Source organism: Ylistrum balloti, unplaced genomic scaffold (genome assembly GCF_031769215.1).
Source record: "Ylistrum balloti isolate Yb309-2 unplaced genomic scaffold, AGI_CSIRO_Ybal_v1 Utg370510, whole genome shotgun sequence".
NCBI classification, from domain to species: Eukaryota; Metazoa; Mollusca; class Bivalvia; order Pectinida; family Pectinidae; genus Ylistrum; species Ylistrum balloti.
This window is the reverse complement of record NW_026782329.1, coordinates 788,801-804,569: the sequence shown is the minus strand read 5'-3', so window position 1 is coordinate 804,569 and position 15,769 is coordinate 788,801. Positions and strand designations below refer to the sequence as shown.

The 15,769-nt window shown below is 36.9% G+C and overlaps 1 protein-coding gene across 1 annotated transcript in view; it reads right to left on the bottom strand.

Moving 5' to 3' along the window:
* Window positions 1-15,704, bottom strand: part of LOC132555677 (NACHT domain- and WD repeat-containing protein 1-like) — a 29,321-nt gene extending 13,617 nt beyond the window's left edge. The window contains exons 1-8 of the mRNA XM_060220031.1: window positions 15,652-15,704; window positions 8,042-8,514; window positions 7,528-7,730; window positions 5,404-5,519; window positions 2,584-2,795; window positions 2,133-2,267; window positions 932-1,060; window positions 45-253 (exon numbers count right to left, since the gene is read on the bottom strand). Coding sequence (XP_060076014.1) covers window positions 45-253; window positions 932-1,060; window positions 2,133-2,267; window positions 2,584-2,795; window positions 5,404-5,519; window positions 7,528-7,730; window positions 8,042-8,514; window positions 15,652-15,704 — 1,530 coding nt within the window. The remainder of the gene's footprint in view (window positions 1-44; window positions 254-931; window positions 1,061-2,132; window positions 2,268-2,583; window positions 2,796-5,403; window positions 5,520-7,527; window positions 7,731-8,041; window positions 8,515-15,651) is intronic.
* Window positions 15,705-15,769: the final 65 nt, after the last annotated feature.

Genomic DNA, 15,769 nt, shown 5'->3' with positions numbered 1-15,769 from the left:
ATTTAGGATTAAAGTTAAAGAAATACTTGTTGTGCATTACATACGTCTAACGATTTCGCCCTTCCACAGAAGTTTTCGCATTTCTGTTGGCAGAAACGAATATGCTGGCAGCATTCTAGCATAAGTGGATCGGTCAGTTCTGTATCTGAGCGTTGTTTTATCCCATGGTCAATCAATCGGATCATCTCCTTGATGAAATTCTCCGTCATAGTCTTCAAGTATTTCTGGTGGACATCGTTATCGGGGTCGATACCTGCATAATAAGGAATATTAGAAATATTTCTACTGAAGAAATACTGTCCCTTTTGGATTTCCGTCGAAACTGGTATATTAGTATGGCTTAAAGCGACAAAGCATATGTAACATCCCTATGGTATCAAATTAATTTTCATGGTTCCAGTGATATGGTGGACAGGAGCTAGCAGCTGTACAATGATTAGATCCATGCATGGAATTACGTGATGTAAGTATTACCAGCTTGAATATATGATATTTAGAATATATGCAGCATAGATATACTTCTACTAATTAGTCTAGGTCTCTTCAATCGTTACAGGATTAAAGAAATAAGGAAGGTGACATGTAATGAATGAAAGACCAATGATGTTTTCACATGTTTAGATAAATGCAAGGGTGTAGAAAATGCCTATCACTTAGAATGATGATACCTTTAAAAATATATATTTATAATAAATAATGTTGTTGATTCTCATAAACATTTCCCTTCCGACAAAGCGTACGTATTAAGTTAACTCTAATGTAAGTTTTTTAATCAGTTACGTGTATGTATGTCTGTCTTTCAACAGATAAAAAATACGGACTATCTATGTCTGTTGGGAATGGAAGAGGCAATGTGTTGTCTATGTAATACATTAAGACTTTCTGTAGTGTTGTTGCTGAAAAATCAATATCTACGTGTCATAATAGTTACCATTTTCAGTCCAGTTGACAGTGGTCTTGTGTATATTATCAGCAGGAAGGTGAGGTTCCATCTTCGAATCCTCTAGTACACGGAGAAGCCTGCGGGATTCTTGCCAATACTCGTCCTGCCCACTCAGATCTGAGAGCAAATCCAAATAAAGCTTATAACTGTGTGGTTGCGCTAATAATAGTTTAGTATGAAATAATACAGCTGTGTCATTCGGTCTGTATATTTTTCGCTGTCAAAATGTCACTAAAATTGCTAAGTTTCAAAAATCATAAAAATTCTCAAAAAACTTTGTAAGAAATTTTGAATATTTCATAAGGTGTCCTTGACAGTTCCGAAAATCTGAAAAGTCTTCATTAGCAACACGGAATATAGTTATCCAAATAGCAATCTGTCTACATAATCATAATCCAAACCAAAATTCTATAAAACTAGGGCTAAATTTGAACAGAATAAAGATTTACACAGAGACTGCTGGAAAAGTACAAGGGAAATAAGACCAGGTGTTTGTCATAATTTGAGACATACAGCCCAGGATAGCACTTTATACGAATAATGTTTCATTGGAGATATTTACATCGGAAAATGTACAATATACATAAATACATTTATTCTGGAATCTCGTCGATTTCTTAACGATATACGAAACGCTATCAAATCTCAAACACTTTTCAAATATGTGACAGAGAATTTTGATTTTGCAATAAATGCAAAGTTTCTATTCAAAACCCAATGTATGGTATTATTAAGTAACTGTGAAAATATTGTTAAGCATTGGAAATCTATGGTGATAACCATCTCTATTTAAGTATGACAAACATATGACATAATGAAAATTTAAAGGGAAATGACATATGACTAAACACAAAAAGTCTGTGATGTTTTAAACAAAAAAAAAAAAACTATTTTAGACTGTGTCAGTTATTTCCATACATGAAGAGAATTTTTGAGGTGTTCTATATTGGGTGCCCGTTCGTCTTGAAAAACATCGCTGAACCTTGTATGCATTGCTGCATTCTAGTTAGACACAATATGCTACTGACATGTAAAATGTTAAAATGAAATACAGGATTCAAACCATAGATAGATTTTTTAAAAAGATTGTTGCAAGTGTAACAACATGGGTATCTTCACTTTATAGATGATACCGACATATATACAGCCCAGCAGATATGTTAGATTATATAATGAACAGAATATTTACCAATGTATCTCCTTAGCAGTTTGTGCTTGCTTCCATCCATGTCCTCAATGCCGTCGATTTTACGCCAGAACCACAGACAGTGTGGAGCAGGGTTGGACACGTCCAGCATACCTTTTTGTATTTCCTTCTCAGTAACTACAAGGAAATCAATAGTCAAGATTATTATTTTCTTCTGACAACTGACAACAAATGCTAACAATTATGATGCAAATACTGCAAAAGTAATTTTTAAAATGGTTCAAGTGTTCGCACTTGCGGTAAAAATGAGTTTTATTGCATTATTTATAAAATGGGCCTCTATTTTCTAAACATATTTTATTCGCAAGGTATCTAATGTATGTGAGTCTACCATATCCTTCAAAAAAGAACAATTAATTGACTGACTTAAGTAACCGTGCAATCCTATCAATACTTGGTGAAAGGCAGTATATCTCAGAAACAAATATCATACTTGAAACATAATATTTCTCTGCCGCTTGTGTGGGGAGATTGGCTCTAGCTGACGCTTCTAATGCGTCCTGCATGTCACACTCATCCTCGTTCCACTCATCCTTAGCCTCATTCTGTAGGTCTTTGTCTTTACTCAGCCTGTTAGGTATATATTTACTGATGGGCTGTAGCACGTACTCTGGAGGAACAGCGTTATCATCACGGAGATACCATCTACAAACAGGAAACGATCGTTTGTGTTGGATTTGATACACCAAATAACGGATTTATTTTGCCACATGTAAACTTCTACCTAAATACTCCGTGGTCTTCTTCTTAAATACCCCCAGTCTTTAACCTAAACACTGACCAGTCTTCTACCTAGATAGTCCCCAGTCTTCTGCCTAAATACTCATCAGTACAATTAGAGCTAAACATGAACAAAAGATTTACATGTTGACTCCTAAAAAGTACAAGGACAATAAGACAGGTGTTCCGGCATAGTAAGCGTCTTCTGTTTCATCGAAACCATTCGCCATGTAAATCCAGGTAAGTAATGTAACGTTCTCAGATGAGAACAAGATATACAACAACGGAACTGACATTTACAATAACGAAAATTTAAACGACCAATGCGGCATTAAACAATTGTTGTACAACTCTTTAGAAAGGGTCATCACACAGAGATCCTTAGTAAAGTGTATGTGATTGACAGGGAAATACTTCCCACTTCTGACGAAATCCCACAATGTTCCTAGTATATAAGTTGACTGTGAGCTCTCACATACTCGTTTTTAGGCTAATAATTGATTTAATGGTTGTTAACCACATCTCAATAGTAGCATTGGTTATGAATTCAAGGAACGATTTGGTGTTTAACATTCCAGTGGGGCTTCTTATATTATCTCATACACGACAGTTTATAAATGACGTTTAATAATGTGATAATAAAACATTACCCAGGCAGCCAAAAGTGTATCAGTTTTATAAGAAAATTGATTTGAGTTTTTTTCCCTCTTTATTTCAGCGGGAATATGAAAAATGTGATATTGTGTGTCAATACCATATAGTGTTAGATTTTAGGTAATTAATTTAACATAAACAATAATTTAACTAGTTTAATAAATTAAATGACATTGACATCTATGTAAAAGATCCCCTCTTTACTATATCATTATACATCTTATCACCTCACGCAAGGTCAGCATTACGTTCACAATAGAACCATCTCGCGGGAGCAACGCAGGCTCTAAATATACATATTTATTTCCTCAATCAATCAACCTATTCGGAATAACTCGCCCATTACGGTTTGATCAGGAAACAATTGTTTGACAATCCTTACTGGATGGGTGTGCAATAGACCAGAATATATCTTGAGGCACCGAGAACAAACAGATATACCACTTCTCTTACTTAACATGGAAATTAAACGACACATAGAAACGTCCGAGTGACATATATACACTGTCATTGGGTATGTGTACATAATTTTCTGATTGAGTTCGGTGACTTCTTAGAGAGTTTTGTGTTTTCAATAAACAGATAAGAGAAACCAGATAAGTAAACATATATATATATATGTATACAGTTGTAATTATTGTTGGCTCTCACCTAGGTAACCATGGTTCAATTCCCTGATCGATCGTGAACGTTATGACGTCATCTGTCCGGCGACAGCAATGGGTATTTGTATTCCGGTTTCCTACTACATTAAGACAACATGCGCGCTTCCATCAGGACGAGCATGCGATTACTATAAGCTGATATCATTTGTTTCGCAGTTGTGAAAAAATTGGGTAATAGTTTACAAAATTCATACTTGATGACAATCAAACAAAAGTAGTATTTGATGGAAATGGGTTTTCAATCATACCAAATTTCAATCAAGTTCATAATGCTGAAAATCACAGAGTCAGAAACAAATTAAAATCTAGTGTTTTTTCAAAATTTAAAAGCGGTTTGATATCGTTAAATCAAATAGATAATGCATACCTTTCACAGTACAACAATTAAAGCTACCAGCTTATGTTAATCCCTCTTGTTGGTGAGTATGGAAGCTCGTGAAAGGTCTTACAGTGGGAGTGATCGGGAAAAACACCGGTTCTCGGGAAGGTCACACACCCCTCCCCCATACTCACACACTAGGGGAATCGAAACCCGTGACGACAGTGTGAAAGGCGGGTACGTTACCACTACGCCACGTGACTACCCTAATTCTCCACCCTAAGATGCTCGCAAGTCCCAGTTCATTGAGATGTAGATAAACTTACAACTTAATATTTGGAGAAATACAAGTTGACAAAGACTATTGGACAGTTATGATCATTTTATGATCGAATAAAAAAATAATGTTTGATGTATGTGATGTTCATACATGTAGGTACATGTATATATACCACCTAGTCTTCTTTTTATCAATGTCATTCCCTATTGAAGGACATGATACTATTTTTAGAAACAGAAGACCATACACTTTTGAACACCTGATCATATCATCCTTGTAATTCCTCGAGTGTCTTTGAGCAAATCTTTCCAATTCCATATTTTACTGGGTTTTACTAATTTGCGTTAAGTGTACGATTCTTTTGTCTTAACGGTTTCACAGATGTATGAATTATGATGTCACGAAAGAAACGAGTTGATCCGAGAAGAAAATGTTGTTTCCATGAAACGTTGAACAATGTGTGCGACTATAGTATACAGCTTAAGCAAAATGATTAAAATTAAATATAATATGTAAAAGAATCTTTTGTAAATACATAAAACTGGTTTAGTATGGAAGCAAGATGATTGGCTAACATTATCAACAATGTTATTTCAAAACTGAGTAAAAACTTACTTGGTTAGTAGGGCTTTGATTTCCTCCTTTTCCACTCCCGCTAAGAGAATCTGGAATTCTTCAACAGCAATGGTACGTGGGGGACTGCGGTATCCATACTTGTTGGCAAGTAATGACTGCAAGAGAGGTTTTGTAACCGATGTAAAACACTTGTGTAAATTGTAAAAAACACTCGTGTAAATGTAAAACACCAGTGTAAGTGTAAAACACTCGTGTAAAATGTAAAACACTCGTGTAAAATGTAAAACACTCGTGTAGATATAACACTCGTATAAAATGTAAAACACTCGTGTAAAATGTAAAACACTCGTGTAAATGTAAAACACTCGTGTAAATGTAAAACACTCGTGTAAATGTAAAACACTGGTGTAAATGTAAAACACTCGTGTAAAATGTAAAACAATGGTGTAAAATGTAAAACAATGGTGTAAAAAATGTAAAACGCTCTTGTAAAATGTAAAACACTCGTGTAAAATGTAAAACACTAGTGTTAAATGTAAAACGATCGTGTAAAATGTAAAACACTCTTGTAAATGTAAAACACTTGTGTAAAATGTAAAACACTCGTGTAAAATGTAAAAAAAATCGTGTTAATTGTAAAACACTCGTGTAAAATATAAAACACTCGTGTAAATGTAAAACGCTCGTGTCAAATGTAAAACACTCATGTAGATATAACACTCGTGTAAAATGTAAAACACTAGTGTTAAATGTAAAACACTCGTGTAAAATGTAAAAAAAATCGTGTTAATTGTAAAACACTCGTGTAAAATATAAAACACTCGTGTAAATGTAAAACATTGGTGTAAATGTAAAACGATCGTGTAAAAAGTAAAACACTCATGTAGATATAACACTCGTGTAAAATGTAAAACACTAGTGTTAAATGTAAAACGATCGTGTAAAATGTAAAACACTCATGTAGATATAACACTCGTATAAAATGTAAAACACTCGTGTAAAATGTAAAACACTAGTGTTAAATGTAAAACGATCGTGTCAAATGTAAAACACTAAAACACTCGTATGTAAATATAAAACACTCGTATAAAATGTAAAACACTCGTGTAAAATGTAAAACACTAGTGTTAAATGTAAAACGATCGTGTAAAATGTAAAACACTCATGTAGATATAACACTCGTATAAAATGTAAAACACTCGTGTAAAATATAAAATACTAGTGTAAATGTAAAACACTCGTGTAAAATGTAAAACACTCATGTAAAATGTAAAACACTCGTGCAAAATGTAAAACACTCATGTAAAATGTAAAACGCTCGTGTAAAATATAAAATACTAGTGTAAATGTAAAACACTCGTGTAAAATGTAAAACACTCGTGTAAAATGTAAAACACTCGTGCAAAATGTAAAACACTCGTGTAAAATGTAAAACACTCGTATAAAATGTAAAACACTCGTGTAAAATATAAAATACTAGTGTAAATGTAAAACACTAGTATTAAATATAAAACATTCGCGTGAAATTGCAAGAACACAGCCAATAGAACATAAATGATAAGTTACAACGAAGGAAGCCTATTTTTAACCAAATTCCAGCAACGCTGAGGTACAACGACCACATACCTTACTCGTATAAAATGTATACCACCGGATGTTACCTTCAATAAGCGAAGGTTTCTGTTTGCCTTCGTGATACTTTCAGGATTAGAACATTGTTTCTGGTATAATGTCGTATCTAATTTAATATCAACCTTGAATGAAATCAAATCCTAATACATGCATGTAAAAAGCAGTGTACATAAAGACAACATGTCGGCAAAGTTGTCTGTACGTTTTGGTGAGAATATCGGATTATAAACACAATGTACACAAACTTTTTAACACCATTATTGAATAGATTTACTATCATTATGACAGAGAAAATAAAATATCATCAATAACAAGGAAAACCCGTACCCAATATCAAACTGGTATGTAAGCATTTAAATTCTCTTTCTGCAAATAGGGATTTCCACATAGCTACTAAACAATTTTTTACATTTTCTTACGGCGACAGAATCTAGATTATGGACAGATTTTTGCTAAGCGAAAATATCGAAACGGTGCAGATAAAACAACACCAATCCCTGATGATTGAATAATACAACGTTCTTGACTCACTATGAAGTTTGGTCCTGTGGAGAGTTGTTGGCACAGCCGTAGTTCGGTCATACACAGGTCAAAGGTCGTATGATCGTCGGCCGCATCGTCTCGTATTCCCCATCTCATGTCAACAACCTGGAATTCATACCCCCGGGTCTGGCAGTAGGAACGTAGTGCGGGATACGCCTCTCTCATCCAAGTGTTTCTCTCGTGCATAGTATCTTTGTATTAATATGATAAAACTAATCAGCAGTATATATATGTATGGCAGTTTGTCTTCAAGTATCTAGCTTCAGGCAATATCATTATCAAAATACATATAAGAAAAATAAAACTATTAGACGGCAATCAATCATTGAAGAATAAGTATTGTTTTAAAATTGTCCTCGGTTAACTAATTGCAACATTTCTTGAAGGCAAAAGGAAGCAAAACAGTTCACTTCCGGGTCATAAATCTGTCTATAAAGTATAATTTTACATGTGTTTGTGTCAATTGATCTACGTAGCTATACAAACGTTTAATTTTACTTACCTGTAAATGTACTGCTGGTAAATATCCGCACGATTTTACTGGTGGAAGGGATGTCCGTGTTGATGTTACCGGTAAGTATCGGACTTGTCCCTGTTTTACTCAGACTTACACGAGGGATGGTTTTCTCTCTCGACATTTTCATCATGGTTTTACTCACACCACGTTGAAATAGTTGTTCAGATTTCGATTTAGAAACTGATTTTTTGGTTTTAGTTTCCACTGATTCTGGCGATGTAGCCGCCACAGTTTTGTTGTTAACAGGTGTTTTGTTGTCAGTTTTGGTCGAGTCATTGTTTGTTTTTGAGTCAGTTTTTGGTTTGGAGTCAGTGGTTGATGAGTCCTTGTTTGTTTTTGAGTCAGTTTTTGGTTTGGAGTCGGTGGTTGATGAGGTATTAGTTGGACCAGCTTTGATGCCTGTTTTAGACAAGGAAGTTTTATTCTGTGCAAGCGTTGACGATCCGTTTGTTGGAACTCTGAAAAAAAAGGTAAAAATCCTCATCTATATTGAATTGTCATGATTATAAAGTGTAAACATATAGGATCTACGTTAAAATGTTTGTCTATAATTAGTCCAAAACTGATTAATTTTGTGGTCATTTAATAAACACGCTATATTAAACATCAGTTGGCTTACTTCGTTTTCAAAGTCTATCTAATATTTCCTATAACATGTACTACTTTAGGGCGGCATTGTATGATAAAAGCAACTTTGATGATCTCTTTCAGCTCAGAACACGGTTACAGTTCTTTTTGTTATGAGAGTACCAGATTGTTACAGGTTAACTAGGAAACGCTATCAGGGGTTTATTTAATAGGAGTGAACCAGGAAACGCTATCAGGGGTTTATTTAATAGGAGTGAACCAGGAAACGCTATCAGGGGTTTATTTAATAGGAGTGAACCAGGAAACGCTATCAGGGGTTTATTTAATAGGAGTGAACCAGGAAACGCTATCAGGGGTTTATTTAATAGGAGTGAACCAGGAACGCTATCGGGGGTTTATTTAATAGGAGTGAACCAGGAAACGCTATCGGGGGTTTATTTAATAGGAGTGAACCAGGAAACGCTATCAGGGGTTTATTTAATAGGAGTGAACCAGGAAACGCTATCAGGGGTTTATTTAATAGGAGTGAACCAGGAAACGCTATCAGGGGTTTATTTAATAGGAGTGAACCAGGAAACGCTATCAGGGGTTTATTTAATAGGAGTGAACCAGGAAACGCTATCAGGGGTTTATTTAATAGGAGTGAACCAGGAAACGCTATCAGGGGTTTATTTAATAGGAGTGAACCAGGAAACGCTATCAGGGGTTTATTTAATAGGAGTGAACCAGGAAACGCTATCAGGGGTTTATTTAATAGGAGTGAACCAGGAAACGCTATCAGGGGTTTATTTAATAGGAGTGAACCAGGAAACGCTATCAGGGGTTTATTTAATAGGAGTGAACCAGGAAACGCTATCAGGGGTTTATTTAATAGGAGTGAACCAGGAAACGCTATCAGGGGTTTATTTAATAGGAGTGAACCAGGAACGCTATCGGGGGTTTATTTAATAGGGGTTTTTATTTAATAGGAGTGAACCAGGAAACGCTATCAGGGGTTTATTTAATAGGAGTGAACCAGGAAACGCTATCAGGGGTTTATTTAATAGGAGTGAACCAGGAAACGCTATCAGGGGTTTATTTAATAGGAGTGAACCAGGAAACGCTATCAGGGGTTTATTTAATAGGAGTGAACCAGGAAACGCTATCAGGGGTTTATTTAATAGGAGTGAACCAGGAAACGCTATCAGGGGTTTATTTAATAGGAGTGAACCAGGAAACGCTATCAGGGGTTTATTTAATAGGAGTGAACCAGGAAACGCTATCAGGGGTTTATTTAATAGGAGTGAACCAGGAAACGCTATCAGGGTTTATTTAATAGGAGTGAACCAGGAAACGCTATCGGGGGCTTTATTTAATAGGAGTGAACCAGGAACGCTATCGGGGCTTAAATATTTATAGGTGATCAGATAACGCTATCAGGAGCTTAATTCTTTAAAAGTGTACCAGGAACCGCTATCAGTAGCTTTCTTCAATCGGAGTGTACCGGGAAACGCAAACAGAGGCTTAATTCGTTATGAGAGTACCGGGAAACGCAAACAGAGGCTTAATTCGTTATGAGAGTACCGGGAAACGCTATCAAGGACTTAATTCGTTATGAGAGTACCGGGAAACGCTATCAGGGACTTAATTCGTTATGAGAGTACCGGGAAACGCAAACAGAGGCTTATTTCGTTATGAGAGTACCGGGAAACGCAAACAGAGGCTTAATTCGTTATGAGAGCACCGGGAAACGCTATCAGGGACTTAATTCGTTATGAGAGTACCGGGAAACGCAAACAGAGGCTTAATTCGTTATGAGAGTACCGGGAAACGCAAACAGAGGCTTAATTCGTTATGAGAGTACCGGGAAACGCAAACAGAGGCTTAATTCGTTATGAGAGTACCGGGAAACGCAAACAGAGGCTTAATTCGTTATGAGAGTACCGGGAAACGCTACCAGGGGCTTAATTCGTTATGAGAGTACCGGGAAACGCAAACAGAGGCTTAATTCGTTATGAGAGTACCGGGAAACGCTATCAGGGGCTTAATTCTTTACGAGTGTAGCAGGAAACGCTACTAGGGGCTTTATTTGATAAGAGTGAACCAGAAAGCGCTATCAGGGACTTTATTCGCTGTTTTTACCTCGAAACACTATTGGGGGCTATATACGTTATGATTAAAAACACTGTATAGAAATGTAATCGCTAATCGTTCGTAAATCAGGGGTAGTTATCGGGCTGGAATCGTTTCAAGTAAATCAAAAATACTAAATGTACTTTCATTCAAGTAATATCGATAGTATTATAGTAGTAGATAAATCCTGCTTATTTCTGGTTGTAAGTAACCAAAGTCTGCTGACTTTTTGGTTTCTTTGTGGTTTTAATTGAGATAGGTCTCGACGAGATCACGTTATAAACTTGTTGTTGGCTTGTGGGCATGACAAACTAAGGTTTTAAAACCACTTAACATTTAGCACAATGTGCCTCCATTTCATTATGTAGGTACGATTTAAACTAAATAGGGCTATCTAATGCTCACAATAGAGTGGTTGAAGCTGTGATTATCGGTGCGGGACAGAGTTAGTTCGTGCGTAAATATTCAACAAGATCTTCACATATGTTATATGAATGTAAAACTCTTCACTAATTAAAATTCAGATAATAGTAGATTTATAAGCTAACCTTAACACTACCAACACCATAATAACGACCAAACCTAACCCTACCAACACCAATATATCTGTACAGTAGACCCATCAAACCTACCCTACCTACACCAATATATCTGTACAGTAGACCCACCAAACCTTAACACTACCAACACCATAATAACGACCAAACCTTAACACTACCAACACCATAATAACGACCAAACCTAACCTACCAACACCAATATTACTGTACAGTAGACACATCAAACCTTAACACTACCAACACCATAATAACGACCAAACCTAACCCTACCAACACCAATATATCTGTACAGTAGACCCACCAAACCTTAACACTACCAACACCATAATAACGACCAAACCTAACCCTACCAACACCAATATTACTGTACAGTAGACCCATCAAACCTTAACACTACCAACACCATAATAACGACCAAACCTAACCCTACCAACACCAATATTACTGTACAGTAGACCCATCAAACCTACCCTACCAACACCAATATATCTGTACAGTAGACACATCAAACCTACCCTACCAACACCAATATATCTGTACAGTAGACCCACCAAACCTTAACACTACCAACACCATAATAACGACCAAACCTAACCCTACCAACACCAATATTACTGTACAGTAGACCCATCAAACCTACCCTACCAACACCAATATATCTGTACAGTAGACACATCAAACCTACCCTACCAACACCAATATATCTGTACAGTAGACCCACCAAACCTTAACACTACCAACACCATAATAACGACCAAACCTAACCCTACCAACACCAATATTACTGTACAGTAGACCCATCAAACCTACCCTACCTACACCAATATATCTGTACAGTAGACACATCAAACCTACCCTACCAACACCAATATATCTGTACAGTAGACCCACCAAACCTTAACACTACCGACACCAATATTACTGTACAGTAGCCCCACCAAACCTAACCCTACCTACACCAATATATCTGTACAGTAGACCCATCAAACCTACCCTACTAACACCAATATATCTGTACAGTAGACCCATCAAACCTACCCTACTAACACCAATATATCTGTACAGTAGACCCATCAAACCTACCCTACCTACACCAATATTACTGTACAGTAGACCCATCAAACCTACCCTACCAACACCAATATTACTGTACAGTAGACCCATCAAACCTACCCTACCAACACCAATATATCTGTACAGTAGACCCATCAAACCTACCCTACCTACACCAATATATCTGTACAGTAGACCCATCAAACCTACCCTACTAACACCAATATATCTGTACAGTAGACCCATCAAACCTTAACACTACCAACACCAATATATCTGTACAGTAGACCCATCAAACCTACCCTACCTACACCAATATATCTGTACAGTAGACCCATCAAACCTACCCTACTAACACCAATATATCTGTACAGTAGACCCATCAAACCTACCCTACTAACACCAATATATCTGTACAGTAGACCCATCAAACCTACCCTACTAACACCAATATATCTGTACAGTAGACCCATCAAACCTACCCTACCTACACCAATATATCTGTACAGTAGACCCATCAAACCTACCCTACCGACACCAATATATCTGTACAGTAGACCCACCAAACCTTAACACTACCAACACCAATATATCTGTACAGTAGACACATCAAACCTACCCTACCTACACCAATATATCTGTACAGTAGACACATCAAACCTAACCCTACCAACACCAATATATCTGTACAGTAGACCCACCAAACCTTAACACTACCGACACCAATATTACTGTACAGTAGACCCATCAAACCTTACCCTACCGACACCAATATATCTGTACAGTAGACCCACCAAACCTTAACACTACCGACACCAATATATCTGTACAGTAGACCCATCAAACCTTACACTACCGACACCAATATATCTGTACAGTAGACCCACCAAACCTTACACTACCGATACCAATATTACTGTACAGTAGACCCATCAAACCTACCCTACCTACACCAATATATCTGTACAGTAGACCCATCAAACCTACCCTACCGACACCAATATATCTGTACAGTAGACCCATCAAACCTACCCTACCTACACCAATATTACTGTACAGTAGACCCATCAAACCTACCCTACCTACACCAATATTACTGTACAGTAGACCCATCAAACCTACCCTACCTACACCAATATATCTGTACAGTAGACCCATCAAACCTACCCTACCTACACCAATATTACTGTATAGTAGACCCATCAAACCTTACCCTACCGACACCAATATATCTGTACAGTAGACCCACCAAACCTTACCCTACCGACACCAATATATCTGTACAGTAGACCCACCAAACCTTACCCTACCGACACCAATATATCTGTACAGTAGACCCACCAAACCTTAACACTACCAACACCAATATATCTGTACAGTAGACCTACCAAACCTTACCCTACCGACACCAATATATCTGTACAGTAGACCCACCAAACCTTACACTACCGACATCAATATTACTGTACAGAAGACCCACCAAACCTTACCCTACCGACACCAATATATCTGCACAGTAGACCCACCAAACCTTACCCTACCGACACCAATATATCTGTACTGTAGACCCACCAAACCTTACCCTACCGACATCAATATTACTGTACAGTAGACCCACCAAACCTTACCCTACCGACACCAATATATCTGTACAGTAGACCCACCAAACCTTACCCTACCGACACCAATATATCTGTACAGTAGACCCACCAAACCTTACCCTACCGACAATATATCCAATATATACTGTACAGTAGACCCACCAAACCTTACCCTACCGACACCAATATATCTGTACAGTAGTACACCAATATATCTGACACCAATATATCTGTACAGTAGACCCACCAAACCTTACCCTACCGACACCAATATATCTGTACAGTAGACCCACCAAACCTTACCCTACAACACCAATATATCTGTACAGTAGATCAAACAAACATTACCCTACCTACACCAATATATCTGTACAGCAGACCCACCAAACCTTACCCTACCGACACCAATATATCTGTACAGTAGACCCACCAAACATTACCCTTACTACACCAATATATCTGTACAGTAGACCCACCAAACCTTACCCTACCGACACCAATATATCTGTACAGTAGACCCACCAAACCCTACCCTACTGACACCAATATATTCGTACATTAGATCTACGGAACCTCACCCTGCCGTACAAAATACCAAATTGCACGGAGGTTAGATATAGCTCTACTCCCACTTTAACCTTTTATCGGTAGGACGTGTTTTTGATCTGACTGTTAACAGGGATAGGTAGTATAAAGCTGTTTTTGCTGTGTTAAGAAATGTAACACTATTACGGGTAGTGAATAGATGTCATTGTTTAGAAAAAACGACGACAGACTTTATGGATAATTGATATACGGGTAAATATTGTACACCACAATAAACATATGTTTGTATAGACACATGGCATTCGGTAACAATATTCTGTTTTGTTACACTATAAAATACTGTGTTGTAAGAACAGGATTTACGTAGTGTCGTACAGTATTTATAGAGATCAGTAAATATGATTTAAATGTATTCACATTGCATGTGGTAATTGCTATGAATTAAACCTAAATTCGTCTCTAATTATTCAACGTTGAATGGCTTACTTTAATGTTTGATGAACACATGATCAATTACAGTGAAGATATGACTGTTTTCTATGACAAAGAGTTGAGTAAATAAATAGAAAATACTTATTTGAAATAGATTACGAAATACCGGACAGATATATTGCTTCTATGATAATTGACTTAATCGTAAACGTGTATTGATTCCAACGAGAATGGAACAAACCAAAGAAAATATCTGCTCAAAGATAGACATATGAAGATGGATTTGTACCCAACACGCGTCTGAAATCTACAGATTACCTGTACAAAATAATCATTCTCTTTTCAGTGTATACTAAAGAATTTTAAAGGTAAGTTAGGATGTGTTCAGTCCGGCCTGTCCTATACTTCTAGTAACGCTGCATGGAATCATATTGGTTATGATAGGTGATGTCATGCTTATATATAAAATACATGTGTGTTCTCAGTGACAATTGTTACTTCATAACATACAAATATACGTCGTGTCTCGACCATACACACAGTTCTACAATCCGTACACTAACTGTAACGGTGTGTCTGTTGCTTGTTGAGTAAACTGATCTGTCAATGTTTATACTTCTGACAAGGTACACGCCGAATCTAAATACATATAACATGAACCCACAATGCGATATATACTCGAGACACAAATTTGCACACATACCTATTATCCTCGGGCCTTTTCGGGGGCACTGTCTTGCTTCCCCCAGACCCCATCTTAGCGTTTCTATAACGTCACATGTGAGTTAAGGGTAGACTCTCCGTCATGGCGACCTTGTGTG